The sequence below is a fragment of the Phascolarctos cinereus genome, unplaced genomic scaffold, assembly GCF_003287225.1.
Source record: "Phascolarctos cinereus isolate Bilbo 61053 unplaced genomic scaffold, phaCin_HiC Scaffold_5;HRSCAF=322, whole genome shotgun sequence".
Lineage (NCBI taxonomy): Eukaryota > Metazoa > Chordata > Mammalia > Diprotodontia > Phascolarctidae > Phascolarctos > Phascolarctos cinereus.
The window spans coordinates 295018340-295041561 of NW_027555958.1; the positions used below are offsets into that span (position 1 = coordinate 295018340).

The following is a 23222-nucleotide window of genomic DNA, read 5'->3' on the forward strand; positions in this document are numbered from 1 at the left end:
GAAACAATAAATGAAATTTTTAAAAACTCATGTTTAATAGCTTAAAGCCGCACTAAGACATCTGAGACACTTTGGGGCTGTGCATAGGTATATACATATATGCAGACACGGCCACACGCACGCACGGACGCACGCACACACACACAAAAGAAGGTAGACGTCTTTCGACCTGCTCCCGCTCCTCCCCTCCGCTCTTTCCCTCAAGGAGCAATTATCGCTGTTGAATGTGAATAGGCATGCGCATCGGGCTTCGGCGGCGGAGGGCAGGGGAGACGAGACCGCGCCGCCGGAGCTCCTCGGGCGCGTATCCGGGCGGTGCCGTCGCGACGGGAGCCCGCGAGCTCGCTCCCGCTCGAGCGGGCGACCCGCGGGCGTGGGAGCAGGCCGGGAAGAGGGGAAGGGGAGGAGGGAGGAGCGAGCGCGGGAGCGAGCGAGCTTGCGTCGTATTCGTCGTCGTCGTCGTCTCCGGAGAGGAGCTACACGGCGGCAAGATGGCGGATCGCTTCTCCCGCTTCAACGAGGACCGCGACTTCCAGGTAAACAGCCGCCCCGGAGCCGGCGGCGTCCGAGCTCCAAGTTCCCTTGCTAGCACGCCGGCTCCCGGAGACGGCGGTGCCCGGCCCTCCGGGACTTCCCCTTTGAGGCCTCGGGGCCGGCGCTCCCTCCTCCCGCCCCCGGCTGCCTGGCGCCCCTGCCTGAGGCGAGGCCGCTTCCCTTCCGCTGGGCCCCGGCTCCCTCCCTTTCCTGACCTGCGGGCGAGGGCCCGCGGCGGTGTCGGGGGCTCCCTCCCGGGTCCCCCTTTCCCGGAGCGGGAGAGGGAAGGCAGGCTTAGGAAAAAAGGGGGGGGATCTTTCTTAATGCCCTCCCCTCCCAGAAAAATCCTTCCTTTTCCTACAGTTTCCATTTCTTTATCTGGAAAATGGGTCCGCTCTGCAGCCGTGGGGCTGTGCCTAGCAGGAGCGTTTCTGGGGTGGAAAGCGTTACCCAGCTCCGCCCGGCCCACGACTGTTGTTGTTGTGGGCCCTCTAATTGGCCTCAGGAAACACGCGCGTCCTTGAGCAGCCCCGGCTAGTCCCGGCGGCGGAATTGACAAGTTTTTGTTAACTCGTACCCGCGACTGAATTTATTTTATTTTATTTTATTTTTTAACTTCTTTTCCCCCAGTTGCAAAACATTGGATGGGGGGGGGGGATGTCAGTTGGGTGGGATGAAGTCGTTCGGTGGAGGGAAAAAAAGAGAGAACACAATTAGAGACCATCCTCCCTTACCTATTTCAAATTGCCTTACTCTGGAGGTGTCAGTCACTTTGGGAATCTTGGAGAATGAAAGGAATTGAGAAGAGGTCGGTTGGTTATTGGGCAGAAAAGTGCACCCTCGGAGTCTCAAAGAGAAACCAAATCCCACCAAAAGAACACTGCATTACTGCTGGCAACAGTAATTTGGGTCAGGGGACGATTTTCATCCTTCAAGGTTTTATTTAGAGCAGTCTGGAAATGCTGTCACTATGTTCAGTAGCCAGAGGAAGGGGATACAAGTTCCTTCAAGGGTGGTTGGGTTGGAAAACGAAGGGGGATTATAGGCCCCTTATTATTGAAGCTTAGGACAGTCGTCATCAGAGGGACCAAGTAAGGGACTTGGGGATATTGAAAATCCTTGTAGTCATGTGCTCTCTGTGTGGCTGCAGCACAAGGTGATAAATTTAGGAGTGTAATGTGGGTTCAGAGAAGTTTGAGATGGTTTAAAGCAACCATAAGATTGTTGTGTTCTTTACTCTTAGTCTCTGTTAGAAGCCAGGAGCTATCTCTTGGGTAATAGAAGACCTCACCGTGTTAAGATTTTTTGAAAAAAGTGTTGAGGGTTTTGGAACACTTTTCAAAGGAGAATTCAAGGTGACCTAATCATATTGCTAATTGTCATGCAAATTGAGTATTGAGGAAAAAGTTTTTTAAAAGGGTGAATATTTGTGATAGCCAAACTCAGAATCTCAGCAGATCTTTTTTTCAGAATAGAGGACAAAATGTCATATATAAACTTTGTTTTAGTTGTGAAAATTAGCATGAATGTTATGATTTGAAAAAACTGGGAAAGGGTATTTAGGCTCCGGTTTTCCAGAATCCAGTATGAAAATAAATTGGTTCTTTTATAGTTTAGTCTTATTTTATGCTAAATCTTTTCATCTCAATCCAGATAAGGTAGACCTGATATTAACTTATCTAGAGACATAATTATCGATCTTTTAAGCTCATTTTCTGCTTTTACATTAAAATCAACTTTTATTCAGGAGAAAATTTTCCTGTAGTCAGCTGTCCTAACAGGTATTGGGGGAAATAGGGTATTGGAACTCAATACACTTTTATTGGTTATTATAGTATGCTATTAAAGCTCCATTGAGAAACTTTTGTAAAATATTTATTGCTAAAATTTTGTTTCTTAATAAGAATCTGACAAACATTAGCAAACATTAACATTCCTTTTTTTAAAATTAACATTTCAGTATACAGAGAAGAACAGAAAAGAGGATCTATATGATACTGAACCTAGGTTGCATTCAGTTTTTTAAAGTGTGTATTAAGTTTAATATGAGAATAACAAAATTGTTTTGTTTGTCTTGGTCTCTGTGCCCTTTTTGGCATATTTAAAAAATTCTTTACCTCCCTCTCTCCTTCCCTCCCTCTGTCTGTCACTAACTACCAGCTTTCTCCGAACAAATAGGTATAGTCAGGTGAAACAAATTAGCTCATTGCATCTATGTCATATCTCATTCCAAAGCACAGGGTTACATTTTGAAAGAGTTTGTCTTAAAAGATGTTTTGAAGTATTGTAGCTTATATTCTCATTACATATTTAGTAAAGTTTTTAGCTTACCAAAGGAGAACTAGTATCAACTTTCCCATGAGTATTTCCAATGGAGAATATTGATTGTTTTTTTCTCTATTTTCTTTTTTCCTCAATTATATGTAAAACAATTTTAAAATTGTTTTTTAAAATTTTGAGTTCCAAATTCTCTCCCTCCCCATCCTCTCCTTGAGAAGGCAAGTTCTTTGCCATAGATTATACATGTGAAATCATGAAAACATATTTCCTTATTGGTCATGTTATAAAAGAAAAACCCATCTGCATTCAAACTCCATCACTTCTTTCTCTGAAGGTGGATAGCACTTTTCATCATTAAGTCCTTTGGAATTGTCTTGTATCATTGTATTGATCAAAATAGTTAAGTCATTCACAGTTGCTCATCTTACAATATTGCTGTTACTGATAAAATGTTCTCCTGGTTCTGCTCACTGAACTTTGCATTAGTTTATGTAAGTTTTTCCAGGTTTTTCTGAAAGTATCCTGCTTGACATTTCTTATAATAGTGTTCCATTACAATCATACCACAACCTATTGGGCCATTCCCCAATTGATGGGTATCCCCTCGATTTGCAAATATTTGCCACAAAAAGAGCCGCTATAAATTTTTTGCACATATATGTCCTTTTTTCTTTCTCTTTGATCTTTTTTAGGTACAGACCTAATAGTGATATTGCTGGGTCAAAGGGTATGAACAGTTTTATAGCTCTTTGGGCATAGTTCTAAATAGCTCTTCGCAATGGTTGCATCGGTTCACAATTGATTGGCTTTTACTTATGGTATAATTCTTTGATTTAAGGTTCTTGGAAAAGAGAATGTCCCTAGAAATAATATAAAAGTATCTCTCTTTATAGTGTCATTAAAATATTTTTCATATTCAGGTCAATTAGTGTTGTTTGAGAAATGTGGTTTTTCTACTCAACTCCATTTGAGAATGCTGTAAATATTAAGCTTCTGTGAAGGAAACCCTAAGAGAAAAGGAAGACATGAATATTGTAGTTTTTAAAACTATGTTTTGAAAGTCTTGTGGAAGCTAAAAGATAACCAAAAGTCGTACAGCAGATACGTTTTGTTGCTCTTCATGTGCCATCTGTAACAGCATTGGAATTTCTCTTATCCAGTATGTTCTAACTGAATAAAACCTTACATTTGTATTGGCTGCAGTTTAATAAGTTAAGTCATTTTTCGGTCATGTCCAACTCTTTGTGACCCCATTTGGGGTTTCCTTGGCAAAGAGACTAGAGTAGTTTGCCACTTCTCCAGCTCATTTTACAGATGAAGAAACTGAGGCAAACAAGGTTAAGTGATTTGCCCAGGGTCACATATCTGAGACTAGATTTGAACTCAGGAAGATGGGTCTTCCTGACTTCAGGCCTGGCACTGTATCCGTTGTGTCACCTTGTGACTCCCAACAAGATGATTAGTCAATGTGTTAGAAGCTCTGCTATTATATTATTATGCCATTAAGTTCAAGTTGAGAAACATAGCTTTTGCCTTGCTAATTAGTCCCAGTTTGTTTCCAGGTGGCTTACCTAGTTGGTTCTGTTTTGTGCGTCAGTCGCTGAAGTCCATTTTGAGGCTACACCTGCATAGTGAACTTAAGTACAATATGCAGCCTTCTAGAAATTAGAATATTAGTAATAAGAGCTAACATTTATATAGTGCTTACTAACCCTGAGAGGTAGGTGGTATTCCTGTTATGTAGTTGGGGAAACTGAGGTAATTAGGTTAAATGACTTGCCCAAGTTCACTCAGTAAGTAGCTGAGGTCAGATTTAAAATCAGGTCTTCCAGCCTCCAGGCCTAGTGCTCTACCCACTTTACCTACAGATACATACAGTGAGTCAACCTTTATATTTTTGTGGCACATACGTACATATACACATGTAGTTGTTTAGCTGGAGTTGAAATATGGAGAGAAAACTTTAAAAGTAAGTGTCATACCTATTGCAATCATTGATAAAGGCCATATAGGTATTGTTTCACATTGTCCTCTTTTTCTCTAGATCTTTTTATTTTTGCTCTTCTGAGGTTTTGCTACCCTAGATTACAAGGTTCATACAAGAGGTGGTGCTACTTACTGCTATTTTAGTTTGTAGATTGATAATTTGAATTGTTGACCTATTTATGAATTTGGTATATCCTGAATGGTTTTACTAAAATGGTAATTCTGGCCTAATAGAGGGAGAGAGCTGGTCTCAAAGAGTCAGGAAGATCAGGATTCAAGTTTGGCAACACATGCTGACTATGTGACCCTGGGCAAGTCACTTAACTTTTATAGTGTCCTAGTCAGTTCTCTTAGACTTTCAGAATAGGTGCTGATGCTCAGTGAAGTAGTTTCTGATCTGGTTACTAATAGTATACTTTAAACATAAAGTTTCCCAAGCACACATCATGATCTTATAAGTGTAATAAAAATGACAAATATCACTAATTTTGTGCAGATTCACTCGTGGGATTCTTTATTAACCATATTTAATTTGTCAGGAGACATGGAGTAGGTGATGGTTCTCTAATAGTGGTCTGGGGGTCCCTGAGGCCCTTTCGGGGGTCTTCTGAGTCAAAACTCTTCATAATAATAAGACATTTGCTAATTAAAATACTCTTTTCTTTTCCAACTACATGTCTGTGAGGTTGGATTTTCTTCATATATTTCAACTAAAACAGCAGATTGCATGCAGAAGCAGATAGGAGAGGTCTTTTAAGCCAGACATTAAAGGTACTTGCAAACATATATAAAACTATGCCACTGTTCTCGCTAATTTTTTTTTTTTTGGAAAATACAGTGATTTTTCATAAAAGTATGTTATTTACATTAACATGTAATGAGCTTATTATTTAAAAATGAATCTGTTTAAAAATTTTGTTTTAATTTCTAATATGGTAAATATAAAAAACTTTAAACCCACATAAACAAAAGCCCTTTGGGGTCCTCAGTAATTATTAAGGATATAAAGGGGTTCTGAGACCAAAAAAATTTAAGAAGTGCTGGGTTAGGTATAGAGTACTTACCTTAGAGTGAGAAGGAGTTGGGTTTAAATCCAGCTACTGTGACTGTGTAGCTTCCGATCAGGCAGTTAACTTCTCTTTGCCCCGGGCAATCCTCTAAGACTGTAAGTTATATAATCCAAATAGAAAGAAAAATAATAGAAAAACAATTAAAACTAAATGCAGTGAAATGGTAATTACCAAACTTGGTTCCAAAGAAGAGATATGAGAAGACACCTTTTTTCCTTTTTCTTTCAGAGGTAGGGAACTATGGATTTAAAACATGGCAGTTGTAATGTCAGACTATTTTGATGTCTTGGTTAGTCTTGCTGAACTGTTTTTTTCTTTTTAAGATTTATTGCATAGGATAGCTCTCTAGGCGAGATTGGGGGTCAAGGCTGCTTGGGAAACATAGCTGATTAAAAAAAAACTGTTAAAAAGACTATATGCTGCAGAGTTTTTTCCACTCCCTCTACCCCTCCCCCTCTTAAATCCAGTGATGCTGGCCTCCTTGTTCTTTGAACAAGATAACGTGTGTATATATTTTCTCCCAATTAGATGTTGAAATGATTTTTAAACTTTTTTTTTTAAAGTTTTGAGTTCCAAATTTTTGACACTGGGCATTTTCATTGGCTGTCTCTCATGCTTGGAATACTTTCCCTCATCTCTGCTTTCTGGCTTCCTTGACTTCCTTTGAGTCCCAGCTAAAATCCCACTTTCCACAGGAATCCTTTCTCAGTCCCTCTTAATTCTAGTGCCTTCCCTTTGTTGATGATTTCCTATTTATACCTGTATATGGTGGTTTGCGTGTTGTCTCCTCCCATTGTATTGTGACCTCTTCAAAGTCAGAGAATATCTTTTGCCTTCTTTGTATGCCCAGCTCTTAGTACAGTGCCTTAGGTGTACATAGTTGTAGTTGTGTTTAATAAATGTTTAATGACTTGACTGACTCCCCACCATAGCCAGTTGAGGAACTTATTTCCAGATAACTGCATCTACTTTTATTCTACAGCACTCTCCTACTCAGGCCCCTTCTTTTCCTGTGCACACTACCAGTCTTCTTCATTCTGTGCCCTGTTGATGGCTCTGGACATCTACAGTAGCAGCTGCTCTGGTGCAGTTGGGAAAATTCCACCTCCCCCCATCACCTCATCAGAGCTCTGGAGCATCGACTGATGAATAAGAACGCCACCTTCCCACTTTTCATTTGGAGCAGAACAGAGTAGATTCCAAAGGATGAGCAAACATGGTTTAGTCATGACAGATTGAAGATCTTAGTACTTTTTCTTTCCCTCTCAAACCCACCTCCCTTTCAAACTTTACTATTATTTTCAAAGGTACCACTATCCTTCCTGTCACCAACATTTACCACTTCATTGTTATCTTTGACTCCTTCCTCACCTCAAATAGGCAGTCACTTGCAAAATTTCAGTTTCTATCACCGTATGTCTCCCATCCATTCACCTCTGTCTTCTCACTCACCTACCACCCTAGGTTCAAGTCTGACCCTTGGTGTTCAAGAAGCGTAACATAGGCAGTAGTAAAGGAGGAAAAGGAAAATTAAAACAAGAGTCCGGAGAAGAGTGACTGAATATGGGAAAACAAAGACCAGAAATCCCAGGCTTCATCAGGGAAGGATGGATGAATCCCAAGGCTAAGTGATTAGGTCCATGTGGTGGGTTCTGCCTAATCATTGCAGTTTACAGTAGCTGTCTCGATGTAAAGAATATACAGGCCAGTTTTCATTGCTATAACCTGATTACTATAGCTTTGCCCTTCTCTGTTTTTCAGAACTGCTAAAGCCCGAAAAAATTGGTAGCAATTTTTGCTTTTCCTTTTGTTCTCCCCTCATACCACGAATAGGGAGCTGGTATATACCAGAAGAAAAAAAAGAGTAGAACTGTGGCACACTAAAAAGATGGTTTCTAGCTTTTGCTTATTTAAAAGAAGTCATGCTTCTTACCCTTTAATCAAGTTATAAACTTGATATAGTGATATTCCACCTTTTTATGGAAAAAAGTTTCCTTCCTTTTCATAAAATGATGTGTATTAATCATATTTTAGCCAAATAAAATAATTTATCACCATTTTTATAATACCCAACCATCTTAAACATAAAAATAGTATTTCAGATACTTGTTGATTAAATTCTTTTTATAATTTTTACATATATAACCATAGTATTCATGTGCTAGATAAGCTTATTTTTGGTGGCAAAAGTTCCTTAAAATGTCTTTGATATTACTATTCATAATTCAGGCTCTAATCAAGTTTATTTTGCTTTTATTATAACTAGAAGACCCTGTTTTACCCACATAAGATGTTATGAATAAGATGAATAAATTTTGTGTTGCTTTATTTGGTAAACTAGAAAATTCTATCTATTCATAGTCAGAATATAAGATCAGGTTCACATGCTTAATTTTTTCTTCACTGGATGTGAATTCACCTTTTTCACTTTTGATGCTGGTCATTTTTTTTTCCCCTTTTAAAAAACCACGTTAATTAATGGCTTTTCTATTCTATCTCATTCTCTTCCCCCCCCAATAAAAAAGCACCTACTTTTATTTATTAATTGTGTATATTTTTGCTTTTAGTTTTGATCAGCTCTCCTTTGATTTTTTTCAGGATATCTCTTTTTGGTATTTAATTGGAGGTTTTAATTTGTCCTTTTTCTAGGTTTTTGTTGTTTTGTTTTTTAATTGCATGTCCAATTTGTCAGTCCTTTTATTGATGAAAATGTTTAGAGAAGCAGATTTTCCTGAAAGTACTACTTTGTCTATATCCTCAAATTTTGATATGTTTGTTGTCTTGTTATTAACTTTAATGAAATCGTATAGCGTATCTATTGTTTTTTCCTTACACTCATTCTTTAGCATTGTCGGTTTCCAATTAATTTTTAATCTTTACGTCATAGACTCTTTAATATAATTTTATTGCATTATAGTCAGTAAAAAATACATTTACTATTTCTTTTTTTCTGCATTTATTTGTGAGGTTTCTAATGCCTTGATACATGATGAATTTTTGTGAAGGTACTGTATGCTGAGAAATATGTATTCTCCTTTCCATTCCTATTCAGTATACTCCAGAGGGTTATCATATCTAACTTTTCCAGATTTTACTCAGGTTCTTCATTTCTTTTTCACTTAGTTTATTTTAAAATTAGATTTATTTAGGGTGAGAGTAGTAAATTGAAATTTATCATTATTAATACACTTACTGTCTATTCCTTCCTATAACTCATTTAGCTTTTCTTTTAAGAATTTAGATGCTATGCCATTTGGTATACATATGTTCCATATTGATATTAATTGGGTATGGTGCTTTTCAGCAAAATGTAGTTTCCTTGTTTATCTCTTTTAATTAAGTCTGTTTTTGCTGTGTTCTTTCGGAGATCATGATTGTTATTCCTGCATTTTTTTACTTCAGCTAAAGCATAATTAATTCTCCTTTAGCCCTTTATTTTAATTCTGCGTGTATTTGAGTGTGTTTCATGTAAACAACGTATTGTTGGATTCTAGTTTCTAATCTAGTCTGCTATCCTTTTGCATTTTATGAGTGAGCGCATCCCATGTACATTTACAGTTATAATTGTTAATTGTGTATTTCCCTTCAGCCTATTCTCTTATACTTTTCCTTCTCTTTGTTTCCTGCATTCCCATGAAGCTTTTTGTTTTGCTTCTGACTGACCCCTCCTTTAATCTACCCTCTCTCTTATTCTGATTTCCCTTAATATGCTTTCCCTCCTCTTTCCCTGCTGGATGAAAGGTATTTCTGTAGTGTGTGTCTAGTGTGTTATGTGTGTATTCTTCCCTCTTGTGAGCAGTTCAGATATGAATGAGATTCAAGTGTAGCCTTCTACTTGTCCATCTCAAATAGGTGAGATGATTTCTCCGTTCCTTCTCCTTTTCACCCCACCCCCAGTATATTCCTCCTTTTCTGTTTTCATTCTTTTAAAATTATCATCAAAACATAACAGAATTGCACTCTTTCTGTCTAATTAGACTCCTTGATGATGATAGATCTTTAAGGGGCTATATGTATCATTTCCTCATATAAACAATGTATATTTATTTAGTCCTTTTTGATTGCTTGCTAATGTTTACCTGTTTCTGCTTCTCTTGATTTCTGGTTTGTAGTTCAGATTTTCTATTTAGTTATGGACTTTTCATTAGGAATACTGGAGCCAGCTCTTACCAGTTTACAAGAGCTAATTTTTAAATTTTCAGTGTGAGCACTTACACCTTGGAAATTGGCTAATGATACATTATCAGGGCTTGATTTATTGTTTAATTGATTGTGTAGACTTAAGCAAGTGATGGAGAAAATGTTAATGTTTCAGATTAAACTTAAAAGTGTATAATGCAAACATTTTCCTAGCCCCTCTGCCCCCATCCCCTCAGCCAGTATATCTCTTGTTTAGAAGTCCTTTTTCATTAAAGGTCCATTTTTCCCCCTGTAGGATTATACTCAGTTTTGTTGAGAATAAGTTATTCTTACTTGTAAGCCTAGATCTTTTGCTTTTTGGAATATCATATTCCAAACTCTCTGCTTCTTTATAGTGGAAGCTGCCAAATCTTATGTGATTCTGACTGGCTCCTCAGGACTTGAATTCTTTCTTTCTGGGCTTGCAGTATTTTTTCTTTAACCTGGAGGTTCTGGATTTTCACTATAGTGTTCTGGGAGTTTTGATTTTGGTTTTCTTTCAGGAAATGATGAGTGGATTCTCTCTATTTCTACTTTTCCCTTTAGTTCTAAAAGTTTTCTTTTATCATTCTTTGAAATTGGATGTATGTCTAGGCTTGGTTTTTGGTCATGGCTTTCAGGTAGTCCGCTGATTGTTAGAGGATCTCTCCTCATTCTGTTTTCCAGGTCAGTTGCTTTTGCCATGAGATAACCTTACATTTTCTTCTATTTTTTTTTCCAGTCTTGTGACATTATTATTTTTTGATGTCTTGTAAAGTATTAGCTTTCTGTTTGGTCACTTTTAATTTTCAAGGAGATACTTTCTTGTACTTCTTGTTCCAAGTTATTCTTTTTCTTTCTTCCGTAGCTCTCATTCCTGTTCTCATTTTTTCCTCTGTCAGTCTCAGTTGATTTTAAATATAATTTTTTAGCTCTTTTTTTTAACTCTTGTTTTATCTCTTCCAAGAATTCTGGTTGGACTTTTTCCAGTCTGTGTTTTACCATGAGGCTTTGCTTTGGATATTTTGGAGTCATTCTCTTCTGGTTTTGTGTCTTGAGCTTCACTGTCACCATAGTATCCCTTTATGATGTCATCTTTTTATTTGTTCTCTCTTCAAGTCTACTTCTTGACTTTGGACTTTATTTTAGTACTGGGCTCCGTATATTTCTGGTGGAAGTGTCTGTGCTGAGCTTCTGTCCTCGTGGTTCTTGATGCTTTTTTATAGGGAATTGAGTGTTCTATTATTCCAAGATCTCAGGGACAGCTCATGCTGGGGACCTGCGAGCTTTCAGGGCTTCCACAGTGATGTGATTGGAGTGAAATGTGTACTTGCAGCTTTTCTGGTCTTAACTCTGTTAGTTGTGACTCAGGTTTGAGTCTGGGCAGACACCTCTTGACTTGTTCTTGATTGGAATTTGCAGTAGACAGTGCTACTTGCTGGGAGGTTTTGCAGATTCATAGTGACAGAACTGCAGGCTTCCCTTTGGTCTATGATTATTGTCTTGATAATTCTACTTTGGACTTCAGACTGGACTAGAGGTTGGAACTGAGTCCCTGCTCTGCTACTAGGGTCAGAGTAACAACATCACTTCTTTGCTTCTGAATTTATTCTTTGTTTAGTACATAGCTAGGGTTTGGGGGAGTTGATTGCTCTTTTCTCTGCCATCCCTAGGGACAGGCCCCTTCTCAGTCTGCTCTGGATCTGTGACCCAGCAGTGGGGAAGTGAGCGACAGATGGCACTTGTTTCTACACCCTGTGTTAGTTCATGGATCCCCTGGGATCTCTTCCTGTCCCCATGTGCAGCTTCATTTTTCTTTTAGTTCCTGAAAGCTAGACTACTTACCTGGCAGCACTCCTGGCCAGACCCTTTGCCCAGTGTCTGTAGGCTTCTGTTTTGTCTCCTTATTGACTTGAACTGGGAAAATGACTACTGGGTTTTTTTTTCTTGAATTTCCAAGTTAAGATTTGGTCTGGTGTCCGTTCTAGATCTTTGTGGAGAAGGTGCAGTGGGGCAATTTTTTTGTACTACTTTATAATTTTGACTTTCTCCCTTCTTCCCACCCCATTTCTTCCTCTTTTTAAAAAAAATTAATGTATTTATTTTTAGTTTTTAACATTCACTTCCCCAAGATTTTGAGTTCTAGATTTTCTCCCCATCTCTTCTCTCCCCCACCCCAAGACAGTGTGCATTCTGAATACCTCTTCCCCCAATCTGCCCTCCCTTCTATCACCCACCCCTTCCACCCCCTTCTCTTATCGTCTTCTTCTGTTTTCCTGTAAGGCAGGATAGATTTCTGTACCCCATTGCCTGTATATCTTATTTCCCAGTTGCTTGTAATAATTTTAAATATTCATTTTTAAAACTTTGAGTTCCAAATTCTCTCCCTTCCTCCCTGCCCACCCACCCACATTGAGAAGGCAAGTAACTCGATATAGTTTATACATATGTAGTCATGCAAAACACTTCCATAATAGTCATGCTGTGAAAGATTAACTATATTTCCCTCCATCCTACCCTGACTCCCCCCACTCCATTTATTCTCTTCTCTCCTTTGACCCTGTCCCTCCTCAAAAGTGTTTGCTTCTGATTACCCCCTCCCCCAATCTGCCCTCCCTTCTATCATTCCCCCCCCCTTAACCCCTTCCTTCCTATTTTCTTTTAGGGTAAGATAGATTTCCATACCCAAATGAATGTGTATGTTATGCAGTCTTTAAGCCAAATCCAATGAGAGCCATTTCTTCCTTTTTTTAAAAAAAAATATTTTCCCCAATTACATGTAAAAACAATTTTTTACATTTTTAAAAAAAAATTTTTGAATTCCAAATTCTCTTCCTCCCTCGCTTTCCCCCTCCCTGATATGGCAAGTGATCTGATATGGGTTATACATGGGAAATCTTGTAAAACATTTCCATATTAGTCATTTTGTGGAAGAAAACTCAAAAGAAAAAAATAATAATAAAGAGAAAGTGAAAAATAGTATGCTTCAGTCTGCATTCAGACTCCATCAGTTCTTTTTCTGTAGGTGAATAGCATTTTTCATCATGAGTCTTTTGAGATTGTCTTAGATTGTTGTATTGCTGAGAATAGCTAAGTCATTCACAATTGTTCATCATATAATGTTGCTGTTACAGTGTATAATATTCTCCTGGTTTTGCTCACTTCATATCAGTTCATGTAAGTCTTTCCAGGTTTTTCTAAAATCATGCAACTCATCATTTCTCATAGCACAATAATATTCCATTACGATCATATACCAAATGATATTCCATTTCTTTCTTAAGACTTTTTTTTTAAAGGCTTTTACTGTGCCTTCTTAAAACATACATAAATATTCTTGAATTCAAACCACTAGGCACAGATACACAACTTTCAAGAGTATTGAAAAAGTGTTGGTTGTTACAGTCTATGATCTTTGAAAGGTAAAAGGAAAGAAACAAGAAGTTCTTTAAGACGTAAGCCAGGCAGATATTGTCCTGATTTGGCTTATCTTAAATTTTTTTCTTTTTTTTTTCCAGTTTGTTTTTTTTAATTGATTTATCAACAATCACTTCCATAAGCTTTTGAGTTTTAAATTTTTCTCCTCCTCCCTCCCCCCCTCCCCAAGACAGTGTGCAATTTGATATAAGCTATACATACACATTCCTATTAAACATATTTTCACATTAGTGATTTTGTAAGGAAGAATTAGAACCAATAAGAGGAACCACCAGAAAGAGGAAAAAAATACAACAGAAGAAAAAAAATAGCAAATAGTATGCTTCAATCTGCATTCAAACTCCATAGTTCTTTCTTTGAATGTGGATAGCATTTTCCATCATGAGGCCTTTGGAGATATCTTAGATGCTTATGTTGTTGAGAAGGGTTAAGTCTATCAATATTAGTTCTCTTGGTTCTGCTCACTTTACTCAGCATCAGATTATACAAGTCTTTCCAGGTTTTTTTGAAGTCTGCCTGCTCATCGTTTCTTATAGCACAATAGTATTCCATTGCATTCATATACTACAACTTGTTCAGCCATTCCACGATTGATGGGTATCTGCTCAATTTCCAATTCTTTGCCACCACAAAAAGAGCTGCTATAAATATTTTTGTACAGGTAGGTCCTTTCCCCATTTGTATGATGTCTTTGGGATACAGCCCTAGAAGTGCTATTGCTGGGTCAAAGGGGTATGTGCTTTTTTTTTTTTTTTTGCTTTTAGGCAATTGGGGTTAAGTGACTTGCCCAGGGTCACACAGCTAGTAAGTGTCAAATGTTTGGTCTGAGGCCAGATTTGAACTTAGGTACTCCTGACTTCACAGCCGGCGCTCTATCACATTGCGCCACTTAGCGGCCTGATTATAACTGTCTAAAACAGCTAAACACTGCCCATCTTCCCACCCCTCCCTTCAAGCCCTAGAGAAGGAACAGTAGGCAATGTAACTCAAGCCTAGGTCTTGGCCAGTCTTTTATGCTGGCCAGGGGGCAGCTGGCTTCTACATTATGATCTTTACATGTACTTATTTTCACTGAGACTTGATCCCTTCCTCTCCCCCACAACCCTGAATTGCAGGCCATACTCTCTAGTTCCTCCACCCCCACCAGGGGAAGTTGAAAGAGGAATTTCTTTCTCTCCATTGCCATTTCCTGAATCTCTTTGCCTGTATCACTCAGAAACTCCTTTTTGAAGGAACCTTATTCGAATCCTTTTGGTTATATCCTAATTGACATCCAGTTTGAGATGTTCAGTAGGCATTGGAGATGTAAGATTGTAGGTCAGCAGAGAAACTGGGTCAGGATAGGTATATTTGACAATCATCAGCATAGAACTAGTAATTAAATCCATGAGAGTTGATGAAATCACCAAATGAAGTAGCGTTAAGGGGAGAAAAGGTCTCAGGCAGAACCCTGTGGGACACCTAAGGTTAGAGGATGTGATATGGATGAGGATCCAGCAGAGGAAGCTTAGAAGAAACAGTCTCATAGGTAGTACTAGGAGAACCAGGAGAGAGTGATGTCACAAAAACCTAGAGAGAAGAGAATATGAAAGAAAAGAAGGTGATAAGTGTTAAAGTCTGCAGAAAAGTTGAGAAGAAGGACGATTGAGAAAAGGCCATTGGATTTGGCATTCAAGAGATTATTGGAAGCTTTGGAGAGAATCATTTTGGTGGAGTGAGGAGGTCAGATGCAGGATTGTAAGGGGTTAAAAAGAGTGAGAAGGATAGAAAATGGAGGCACCTATTGTAGACAGCCTTTTTTACAAGGTTAGCTGCAAAGAACAGAAGAGATAGAGGACTTTAGTTAGTGGGAGATGATGAAAGGATCAAGTGAGAGTCTTTTGAGGATGGAGGAGACGTGTTTGTAGGAAGTAGGGAAGTAGCCGGTAGACAGGGAGAGATTTAAAATAAGTGATAAAATGAGGATGATACAGGAAGCAGTCTTATGGAGAAGATTGGATGGTGCAGGTAGAGGGGTTAACCTTGTTAAAGAGTAAGGGCACCTCGTCATGTAAGACATGAGAATGAAGAAAGAGAAAATGGTTGAAGGCAGCTAAGTTATAAGATGAGGAAGAGGGGAGAAGGAACTCATGGCAAATGGTTTCAATTTTTTTCTGTAAAGTATTAGGCAGTGTTCTCAGCTGGGGGGTGGGGCATGAGAGGTTTGAGAACAGATGAAAAAATTTGGAAGACCTGTTGTAGAGTATGAGATACAGTGAGTTGATAGGGGAGCTAAAGTAGGATTGCCTAGCATTAGTGAGGGTCTAACTGAGTTTGTACAAGTAACATAGATTTGTAGTAGACCAAATCAGAATAGTTGAGTGATTTTCTCCACCTTAATTCAACTGCACATGAGTAGGAGTAAAAGTAGTGGATAATGGGAGTGATCCAAGACTGAGGCTTGGTAGGGTACACTCCACTCATTTAGAGGTTCTGATCCATAGTTTTTTTAAATCTATAAAATAAAAAGTTTGGATTAAAAGATCTTTAAAGTTTCTTCTGACTATGACTTCTATATCTTTATGTCAGCTTATGCTATTTAACAATGGATTCATCCGTCATATTTTCAGATGGTGACTGTATGACAGATTTCACCCAAAAGGCAAAATATTTCACAGAAATGTTTAAGCATTTTTATGTAATATTAATTTGAATATGCTATAGAGCTAAGCTTAGATGGAATTCTGAGAATGGATATGAAGAAAGAAGGCTGCTACCTTTATCATTTTTGTAGTACAGACCATTTTTGAAAAAGGTGTGTCTGAAATAATTGAGAAATATAGAATCATCAATATAAGAACTATTGTACATTTCTTATGTTTGCCTGTTATGTGTGGCTTAATAAGTTTCTTATGATTTACTCATGGAAATGAGTTTTAAGATTCTTTCCATGAAGCATTCTAGTATTGCTTGTCTTATTCAACTTACAAATCTGACATTAATTCAGTTTTCATTTTATCATTGCTATTTAACATTGTGAATGCTAATTCTTGGATACTTAAGAGTGGAATTACAAATGACTACTACATGAATACTGAAAGAATCCATTGATTTGATATTGCAGTGAATACCAAAAGAGGCAACTGATTTTCTATTTATAAAAAATGAATTGTCCATTTTACTTTGGAAGTCTGACCACCTGTGTTTACTGTACATACTGTATTAGTAAATGCACAGTATTAAAATGCTGCAGATGGAAGCAGTGTTGGGGTTTGTAACATTTTGAGTAAATGATGTTGTAGGTACTTAGAGAATAAGCAAATTTAATATTTGGTTTCTAGTTTAGGAGAGCATATGTTTAAAAAAAAGCGTAGACAGTTTCAGTTTATGTATTTTTGTTGGCCCAGTACACATTGTAGATAGTGAGGAATTAACATGTTTCAGGTCAGATATGGAATTTACTAGTTAATTGCCTTAATTATTTTTGAGGTTGTGAATGGAATTATAATAAGATTCTGTTCTGTAACACCCATGAAATAATGATAAAGCATAATAAATTTTCACTTTTGGTTAAACAAAATTGAAAAGCAATTTTTATCATCTTTATTATAGCTGGGATATGTGTAGAAGCAATTTATTAACCTAAAAGGTTTAATCCCAAATCATATCTTCTTTTTATGGGTATGAAAACAGCAGTTGTTATATTTTTCCAGTAGAGAAAAGGAAAAAAGTCACCAGTTGTGTTCTTTTGAAATTTTTTTTGACTATTTGTTGGGAAGACCAGTGCTGATGACATGTGGTTTTTGTAGTCTATCTGTTATATTTATAAAGTACTTGTTTGAGGGCCTCAATGTCTTTGTTTATCATCACAAATCTATTATGAGTATTTTTCTACATTTATACCTTTTGCTGTCTTTAACTTCCTTGAAGTATATTGATATTTTGATGTTTAAAAGCATAATTTCCTCCATTTTCATGAAAGCAATTCTAAGCAAAGAAATGAACTTGAATTTTATATTCCTGAATGGGTGTTCACTGTATGTGGACTTAAAGCTGGTGTTGTGAATTATGGGTTCTAGTGCAAATTCTTTGTAGTCTTGTTGCTGTGAGAAGAGAGATGGAGCTATTTATGAGTAAAACACTGGTATTCCTATAAGGAAAAGACATAAAGGCTTTTGAACAGAGTGTTGGTGTAGTGTAGAAGAGACATTATACTTGATATATGCCCTCTTAAATTAAAAGAAAAGATCTCATAAATACAAAAACATTTATAGTCTTTCTTTTTGTAGTGGCAAAGCATTAAAAGGATGTCGGGCACACATTTTTTGAGGAATGGCTAAACAAATTGAAGAGAGTATGTATGTATATATGTAACAGACTATTATTGTACCATAGGAAAGGATTAATATGAAGAATTCACAGAAACTTAGGAAGACTGGTATGAACTGATACAGAACAAATGACTAGAACTGGGACAATTTGCATCATGACCATGATAATATAAAGGAAAACAATATTGAAAGCTATAAAATATAATCAGTACAGTGACCAGTTGTGACCTGATGGTGAAGCATTTTTCCTGCCTTTGGGCAAAATGCTAGTAAAAAACAGGTATGAAAGGATGGATGAATTCATACTTGGCCAGTGTTGTTTTGTTTTTGTTTTTATTTAATTTAATTTATTTTTAAGTTATGTTTTAAGTTTCAGACTCTTTAACTCCCTGTCAGGCACTCTTGAGGTCACCATTTGACTCAGAGGGTGTGTGTGGGTGGGTGGGTGTAAAACCATACTATGCATATTATTGTTTATCAGCTATTTCTGTAGAGGTGGGTTTCATCTGCCTTCATAGGTTCTTTGTAGTTGAATTGAGTATTTATAATATTCAGAATAACATAGTCGTTCATTATACTCAAAATAAGCTAGTCGTTCATAGTTATTTACTCTTCTAACAATATTGCTGTTACTGTATCCAGCATTCTCTTCATTCTGCTTATTTCACTTTTTATTATTTCATTATTTCTTTCCATGTTTTTCTAAAATTAACCTGCTCATCATTTCTTATAGCACAGTAGTATTCCATCACACATCACAACTTGTTTAGCCATTCTCCAATTGATGGGCATCCCCTCAATTTCCAGTTCTTTGCCACCACAAATTGAGCTGGTATAAATATTTTAGAACATAAAGTTTCTTTTCATTTTTCCTTCATCACCATTGGGAAGCAGACCTAATAGTGGTATTGCTGGGTCAAGGGATATACGCAATATACTCTTTGGGCATAATTCCATATTGCTCTCCAAAATGGTTGCATCATTTCACAGTTCTACGAACATGTGTTAGTGTTCCAATTTTTCCACATCCTCTCTAGCATTTGTCATTATCCTATCATTTTAGCCAATCTGATAGGTGTGAAATATCTCAAGAGTTGTTTCAATTTGCATTTCACTAATCAGCAATGATTTAGAACATTTTTTTTTCATGTGACTGTATAGAGCAGGCCTGCACAACATATGGCCGGCCAAATGATTTTGGGTGGCCTACGAAAAATGTAGGGTTACCACTGCAGCGCACTCTCCTGTTTGTCACATGAGCTATGGCAACCAGCCATTGTGGGTCGTCTCTAGTCTAACTTATCTGAAGCCCAAAGAAGTTTAGCCTATTTTAATTCTGGCTCCTACCTATTGCCAAGTTGTGCAGCTCTGATATAGAGCTTTGATTTCTTTTTCCGAAAACTGCCTGTTCATATCCTTTGACCATTTATCAATTAGGGAATAACTTATATTCTTATAAATATGACAGAATTCTCTATGTATTTAAGATATGAGACCTTTATCTGAGAAACTCTGTAACAATCCCCCCATCCCCATTTTCTGTTTTCCTTCTAATGTTAGCTTCAGTGGTTTTATATGTACAAAACTTCTTTAATTTAATAAAAATTATCCATTTTACATCTTACAATGCTCTATATCTCTCATTTATTCAAAAATTCTTCTCTTGTCCATAATTCTGATAGGTAATATATTCCATGCTCTTCTAATTTACTTATGCTATATCCTTTTATGTCTAGGTCATGTGTCCATTTTTTACCTTATCTTGGTAAATGGTGTAACATATTGGTCTATACCAAATTTCTGTCGAATTGCTTTCCAGTTTTCCCAGCAATTTTTACCAAATAGTGAATTCTTATTCCTGAAGCTTAAATCTTTACATTTGTGAAGCACAAAGTTACTATAATCATTTACTACTGTGTATTGTATGTCTATTCTATTCTACTGATCCACCTTTTTATTTCTTAGCCAGTACCAGATAGTTTTGATAATAACTGCCTTATAATATAGCTTAAAATCTGCTACTGTCAAACCTCCTTCCTTCACCTTTTATTAAAAATTCTTTTGATATTCTTGACCTTTTGTTCTTCCCAATGAATGTTATTATTTTTCCTAACTCAATAAAATAATTTTTAGACAACTTAATTGGGATGGCGTTGAATAAATTAATTAGTTTAATTAATGATTATCAAGCTAATTAGTTTAATAAATTAATAATGAATCAGTAGTTTTATTATGTTGACTCTGTCCACCCATAAGCAATTAATGTTTTTCCAATTATTTAAATATGATTTTATTTGTATAACAATGTTTTATAGTTATATTTGTGTAGTTCTTGAATTTGTCTTTGCAGGTATACTCTCAGGTATTTTATGTAGTCAACAGTTATTTTAAATGAGGTATTTCTTACTATATTCTTGCAGAGTGTTGTTGATGACATTTTGAAATGCTGGTGATTATGTAAGTTTATTTTATATCCTGCTACTTTGCTAAAAATATTGTTTCAGCTAAATTTTTAGTTGAATCTCTAAGATTTTCCAAGTATATTATCATATCATCTGCCAAAAGAGATAGTTTTATCACCTCGTTGCCCATTCTTCTCTTATTGCTGTTGCTAGCATTTCTAATACAATATTGAATAATATTGGTGATAATGGGCATTCTTGTTTCACTCTTGATCTTATTGGGAAGGCTTCCTAGCTTATCCCTGTCACAAATGATGCTTACTGAGAGTTTTAGGTAGATATTTCTTACTATTTTAAGGGGAAAATCTATTTGTGTCTATGCTTTCAAGTGTTTTTAATAGGAATGAGTGTTATATTTTGTCAAAAGCTTTTTGTGCACCTCTTGACATATGACTTCTGTTGCTTTTGTTATTTATATAATCAATTAATTATGGTAATAGTTTTTCTAAAGTTAAACTAGCCCTGCCTTCCTGGTGTAAATTTCCCTTGGTCACAATATATGATCTTCGTGATCTGTTTTTATAGTCTCTTAGCTAGTATTTATGATTTTTTACATCCATATTCATTAGTAAAATTTGTATATGATTTTCTTTCTCTGTTTTTGCTCTTCCTGGTTTAGGTAACAGCACCATATTTGTTTCATTTGGAGTTTGTAGGATTACTTCTTTGCCTGTTATTCCAAGTAATTTATTTAATGTTGGAATTAGTTAATCTTTAAATGTTTGGTAGAATTCATTTTTAAATCATCTGGTCATAGATGCTTTTTTCTTAGGAAGCCCATTTATGGCATGTTCAATTGCTTTTTCTAGAATAGATTTATTTAGATATTCAATTTCCTCTTGTGTTAATGTAGACACTTTATATTTTTGTAAGTATTCTTCCATTTCACTTAAATTGTTAAGTTTATTGGCATATAATTGGGCTAAATTACTTCTAATAATTGCCTTGATTTTATCTTCATTAGTATACTCACCCTTTTCATTTTTGATAGTTGTGATTTGGCTTTCTTTCTCTTTTAAATCATTAGCCAATGTTTATCCATTTTGTTGATTTTTTCATAAAACCAATGTTTTTCATGAGTCAGTGGTTTTCACATATTCAGTTTTATTAATATCTTTAAATTTTAGGATTTTCAGTTTGTCATTTAATTGGAGATTTAAAATTTGTTCTTTTTCCAGTTTTTTTTTTAATTGCATACCCAATTCACTGGTTTTGTTCTATCTCTATTGATGTAAGCATTTAGAGATAAACATTTTCCTCTGATTACTGCTTTTGTTGCATCCCATAGGTTATAGTATGTTGTCTCACTATCATTACCTTTAATAAAATTATTTATTGTTTATATGACTTGTTCTTTAACTCATTCTTTAAGATTAGGTTATTTAACCCAGCAAAACAGAGTATAATCCTCCAGGGTAAAAAATGGTCATTCAGTGAAATAGGCGACTTTGAAGAATTCTTAAGGAAAAGACCAGAGCGGAAAAGAAAATTTGACTTTCAAATACAAGACTCAAGTGAGACATGGAAGAGGTAAATGGGAAAGAGAAATCATAAGAGACTTATTAAGGTTGAACTGTTTACATTCCTGCATGAAAAGATGATATTTGTAACTCATGATTCCTTTGTCCGTATTAAGGGTAGTGGGAGGGGAAAGAATTTTATATGTGTATATACAGATAGAGGGCACAGGGTGAGTTGAAGATGAACGGGTGATATGTGGGAAATAAAATTAAGGGGTAAGAGAGGATTATATTGGGAGAAGGAGAAAAGGAGAGGTAGGATGAGGTAAATTATCTCACGTGAAACAGACAAGAAAAGGCTTTTACAGTGGAGGGAAAATGGGGGAAGGTGAGAGGGAATGAGTGAATCTTATTCTCATAGGATTTGGCTTAAGGAGAGAATAACATACACAATGAAATATGGAAATCTATCTTACCCTACAGGAAAATAAGGCGGGGAAGGGGACAAGAGAGCAGGGGGTTGATGATAGAGGGGAGGGCAGATTGGGGGAGGAGGGGATAATCAGAAGTAAACACTTTTGAGGAGGGACAGGGTCAAAGGAGAGAATAGAATAAATTGGGGGTAAGATAAGATGAAGGGAGATATACTTAGGTTTTCATAACATGACTACTATGAAAGTGTTTTGCATGACTATACATCTATAACCTGTATCAAGATGCTTGCCTTTTCAATGAGGGTGGGTGGGGAGGGAGGAAGGGAGAAAATTTGTAACCCAAAGTTTTAAAAACACATGTTAAAAAACAAAAAAAGATAGGTTATTTAGTCTCCAGTTAATTTTTAATCTGTGTTTCCATGGTCCCTTTTTAAATATAATTTTTATTGCATTATGATCTGGAGAGGGTGCATATATTTATGATTTTCTGCATTTAACTATAAAGTTTTTATGCCCTAGTACATAGCAGTTTTTGGTAAAGGTACCATGTACTTCTGAGAAAAAGATATATTCCTTACTATTTTCATTCAGTTCTTTCCAGATATCTATCATATCTAAGATCATCTTCATCTCCTTGACTTCTTCCTTATTTATTTTTTGGTTAGATTTATCTAGTTTTCGGGGGGGGGGGGAGGTTGAAGTCGCCCACTATTAGAGTTTTGCTATTTATTTCCACCTGTAACTTATTTAGCTTTTCCTTTAAAATTTTGGATGCTATAGCATTTGGTACATGTAGATTTAGTACTGATATTACTCTATATTCTGTTGTATCTTTTTTATAATGTAGTTTCCCTGTTTATTTTAATTAAATCTATTTTAGCTTTACTTTGTCTGAGATCATGATTGTTACCCCTGCTTTTTTTTTGCATCAGCTGAAGCATAATTCTAGCTCTTTATTTTCACCCTATGTGTATCTCTCATTTTTAAATGTGTTTCTTGTAAATGACATATTGTTGGACTCTAGTTTTTAATTCTGCTGTTTTCATTTTATGGGTGAGTTCATCCCATTTAAAGTTATAATAACTAATTG

The 23222-nt window shown here is 36.4% G+C and overlaps 1 protein-coding gene across 2 annotated transcripts in view; it reads left to right on the forward strand.

The window, feature by feature from the left end:
- The first annotated feature begins 303 nt into the window (after positions 1 to 303).
- GPATCH8 (G-patch domain containing 8) overlaps positions 304 to 23222 on the forward strand; it is a 125173-nt gene continuing 102254 nt past the window's right edge. The window contains exon 1 of one of the 2 annotated variants that reach the window (XM_020997739.2): positions 304 to 536. In XM_020997739.2, coding sequence (XP_020853398.1) covers positions 492 to 536 — 45 coding nt within the window. In that variant the 5' untranslated portion in view covers positions 304 to 491. Of the gene's footprint in view, positions 537 to 21750; positions 21769 to 23222 lie in introns of those variants that run through there. The other variant, XM_078155966.1, reaches the window with a different exon arrangement.